This window comes from Halichoerus grypus, chromosome 14 (assembly GCF_964656455.1).
Source record: "Halichoerus grypus chromosome 14, mHalGry1.hap1.1, whole genome shotgun sequence".
In the NCBI taxonomy this organism is placed as follows: domain Eukaryota; kingdom Metazoa; phylum Chordata; class Mammalia; order Carnivora; family Phocidae; genus Halichoerus; species Halichoerus grypus.
Window position 1 is genome coordinate 82,151,428 of NC_135725.1, and position 3,283 is coordinate 82,154,710.

The following is a 3,283-nucleotide window of genomic DNA, read 5'->3' on the forward strand; positions in this document are numbered from 1 at the left end:
CATATCAATTATATCTCAATTAAAATAAATAATAAATATCTACTGTCTTAGCAAATATCAAGTATATAAAACAATATTACTAACTTTTGTCACCACACTTTACATTAGATTTCCAGAACTTACTGACCTTACAAATGGAAATTTGTACCTTCTGTTCGACATGTCCCCATTTCTCCCATCCTAGCCTCTGGCAACCATAACTGTACTCTGTTTCCATGACTGTCTTTTTTAGATTCAGCAATAAAAAGAAGGAAATCCTGCCAATTGCAACTTGGATGGAACTTGTGGGCATCATGCTAAACAGACAGAGAAAGACATCTACTGTATAATATCACTTACATGTGCAATCTCAGAATTGGCACTTTTAAATTGAATCTTCCCTTTATAGAAGTACAGTATCTCCATTTGTTCAGACATCCTTTTGTGTTCTGTTACACTTTCTTCAGAGAGATCATTCTCATCTCTTTTTACTTTTTTCTATCAGATTTATTGCTAAGTAGATTTTAGACTTTTTTTTTTGGAAGAAACAATGGTTTGTTTGTTTTTTTAAGATTTTTATTTATTTGAGAGAGAGAGAGAATGCACAAGTGGGGAGGGGCAGAGAGGGAAGGAGGAAGAATCTAGCAGATGAATCCTGTTTTTCATCACAACAGCTGCTGGCATTCTTTCGTCAAAAGTCCATCCATCAGGATTTCTCTATCCTGATTGGCCAAGGGGTCCTGCTTTGGTTGCCAGGGCCTCCTTCAGCTAAATTTGATATTCCTGAAATCTCATGGATATACTTTGTGTCATTTTTAAGTATTTCTGTCAGCGATGTTCTGAACAGGTGGTCTCCTCGGGTTTTACTTCTCTTGTTGTGAAGTCTTCAACAGAGTTCAAATAGCAGGTTTCTGTAAGTTGACTGTAGGTTCCAAGAAATTCCTTAAACTGTTTGGTCTGATCAGATTCTGGTATTTGTGCTGCCATATGCTTTTGGTATGTTTATACCTTTCCTGATGCATGACTTTCCTTGTTGTTCTGGAGAATTAGTTCTCCAACCTTTGCTTGAATGTCTCCACTGAGGCCTGATTTCTTACTGGAGCATAGACTCTCACATCCTACACCAGTGCGAGGCTGGGGGGGCTGCACTACCAGTAGATGTAGGGACAGAGGGTCTGGATCAGGGCAGGCGCTGCAGTCATCGGATGGTTAGACCTTCTTGCCATTGCCAATTGAAACCTTTTACTCCATTATATTTTTCTACTACAGGATAATATTTATATTTGCATGGTATCTTATATCTGGCCACTGTGATAAATCTTTATAGGTTTAAAAGTTCTCAGATGAGTACCTTGGATTTTTTTTTAGATAGCCAAACAAGCCAACTAAAAATAATGACAAGGTAAATGTTATGCCTATTTCATTAATTTTGTTTTTTCACTGGCTTACACTACCATCTGAGCACTATAGTTTAATAGTGGTAAAAGAAGCCATCCTTGCCTTGTCTTTTCCCTAACTGGTGGAATGGGATGTTTACATTCAAAGTTTTCTATTCTGGTAAATATAAATGTTTAGAATGAGAGCTTCATAGTTTTTTAGTCAAAATAGCTCATGTATATAAAGCCATCCCCTGGACGAAGAAGAAAAAAAAAAAATCTAAGGAGTTGCTCAAGGAACGACCTAAAAAGAATATTTGGAAAGAGAATTGAGAAAACTCAGACAAATTACACTAACAGAATTTCCAAAAAAAAAAAGAATTACCTAAGGACACATGAGAAAATATTAGTTTCTCATGTAGAAAGCATCTTGGAATTTTCTTATTTTTCTCTTACCAGATTTTACTCCCTCTTTTTCTAGAATGTCTTGAAGTAAATATTCTTTAAAATCAGAAGAAATATCAATGGGCTTTTTTATAACCTGGAGATTAGGGAAGAAGCTGACTTGATGAAATTGCCCTTCACATCTCTCCAACTGCTTCTCCACACCCTGCCCACAAAGGCACAGACATGGAGGCAAAGAACTACAGCAGCAACTCCGGCTTTATCCTCCTGGGCATCTCTTCCAACCCTCAGCTACAAAAACCACTCTTTGCCATCTTCCTCATCATGTACATGGTCACTGTCACGGGCAATATACTGATCATCCTGGCCATCCACTCTGACTCCCGACTCCATACCCCTATGTACTTTTTCCTCAGCAACCTGTCCTTCATGGATATCTGCTTCACAACAGTCATTGTGCCCAAGATGCTGGCAAATTTACCATCAGAGACCAAGGCTATCTCCTTCGTGGGATGCCTGGTCCAGATGTACTTCTTCATGGCCTTTGCGAATACTGACAGTTACCTGCTGGCCTCTATGGCCATAGACCGGCTGGTAGCCATCTGCAACCCTTTCCACTATGATACGGTCATGAACCCACGGCATTGCCTCCTCATGCTGCTGGGTTCTTGCACCATCTCCCACCTGCACTCCCTGCTCCGGGTGCTACTCATGTCCCGCCTATCCTTCTGTGCCTCCCATGTCATTAAGCACTTCTTTTGTGATACCCAGCCTGTGCTAAAGCTATCCTGCTCTGACACATCCTCCAGCCAGATAGTGGTCATGACCGAGACCCTGGCTGTCATCGCGACCCCCTTCCTGTGCATCCTCTTCTCCTACCTGCGAATCATCATCACTGTGCTCAGAATTCCCTCTGCAGCTGGCAAGTGGAAGGCCTTCTCTACCTGTGGCTCCCACCTCACTGTAGTGGCCTTGTTCTATGGGAGTGTCATCTATGTCTATTTTAGGCCCCTGTCCATGTACTCAGTGGTGAAGGACCGGGTAGCCACAGTCATGTACACAGTAGTGACACCCATGCTGAACCCCTTCATCTATAGCCTGAGGAACAAAGACATGAAGAGGGGTTTGAGAAAATTAAGGGACAGAATTCACTCATAGAAAGAACATATAGATGGAATACCTTAATTGGGAGATGACCTAAGAGGTGATCACATTACCTTTCCCTCCTACCCATTTTTTACATGGTGCCCAAACAGGTTGAAGAAGGTCGTGATGGAAAGCAATAAGAGCCCTGACCTAGAAGCTAGAACACTTAGTTTCTATCAGTGACCTTGACCAATTACATGTACAATCCCAGGCCAAGTGCTGCTAGGAATCCACATTTCAGGAAAACTGTTTCTGCCACCTATATAAATAAAGCTATCCTGAAGTGGAATAAAGCTATCTCCAAATACCTCCTCCATGGGTTTGACTTTGGGTAATACTCAAGAAAGTACAAAGTCCTTTCTTCGCTTTGAGTGTAA

General features: G+C 41.1%; 1 protein-coding gene and 1 pseudogene across 1 annotated transcript; one reads left to right on the top strand and one right to left on the bottom strand.

Moving 5' to 3' along the window:
- Positions 1-696: 696 nt before the first annotated feature.
- LOC118545523 (mitochondrial import inner membrane translocase subunit Tim9 pseudogene) lies at positions 697-1,169 on the bottom strand (annotated as a pseudogene).
- Positions 1,170-1,893: 724 nt separating this feature from the next.
- On the top strand, positions 1,894-2,918 carry LOC118545522 (olfactory receptor 1L6). The gene has a single exon (XM_036107851.2). The coding sequence runs from the start codon at positions 1,986-1,988 to the stop codon at positions 2,916-2,918; it is 933 nt and encodes a 310-aa protein (XP_035963744.1). The 5' UTR covers positions 1,894-1,985.
- The last annotated feature ends 365 nt before the right edge of the window (positions 2,919-3,283 follow it).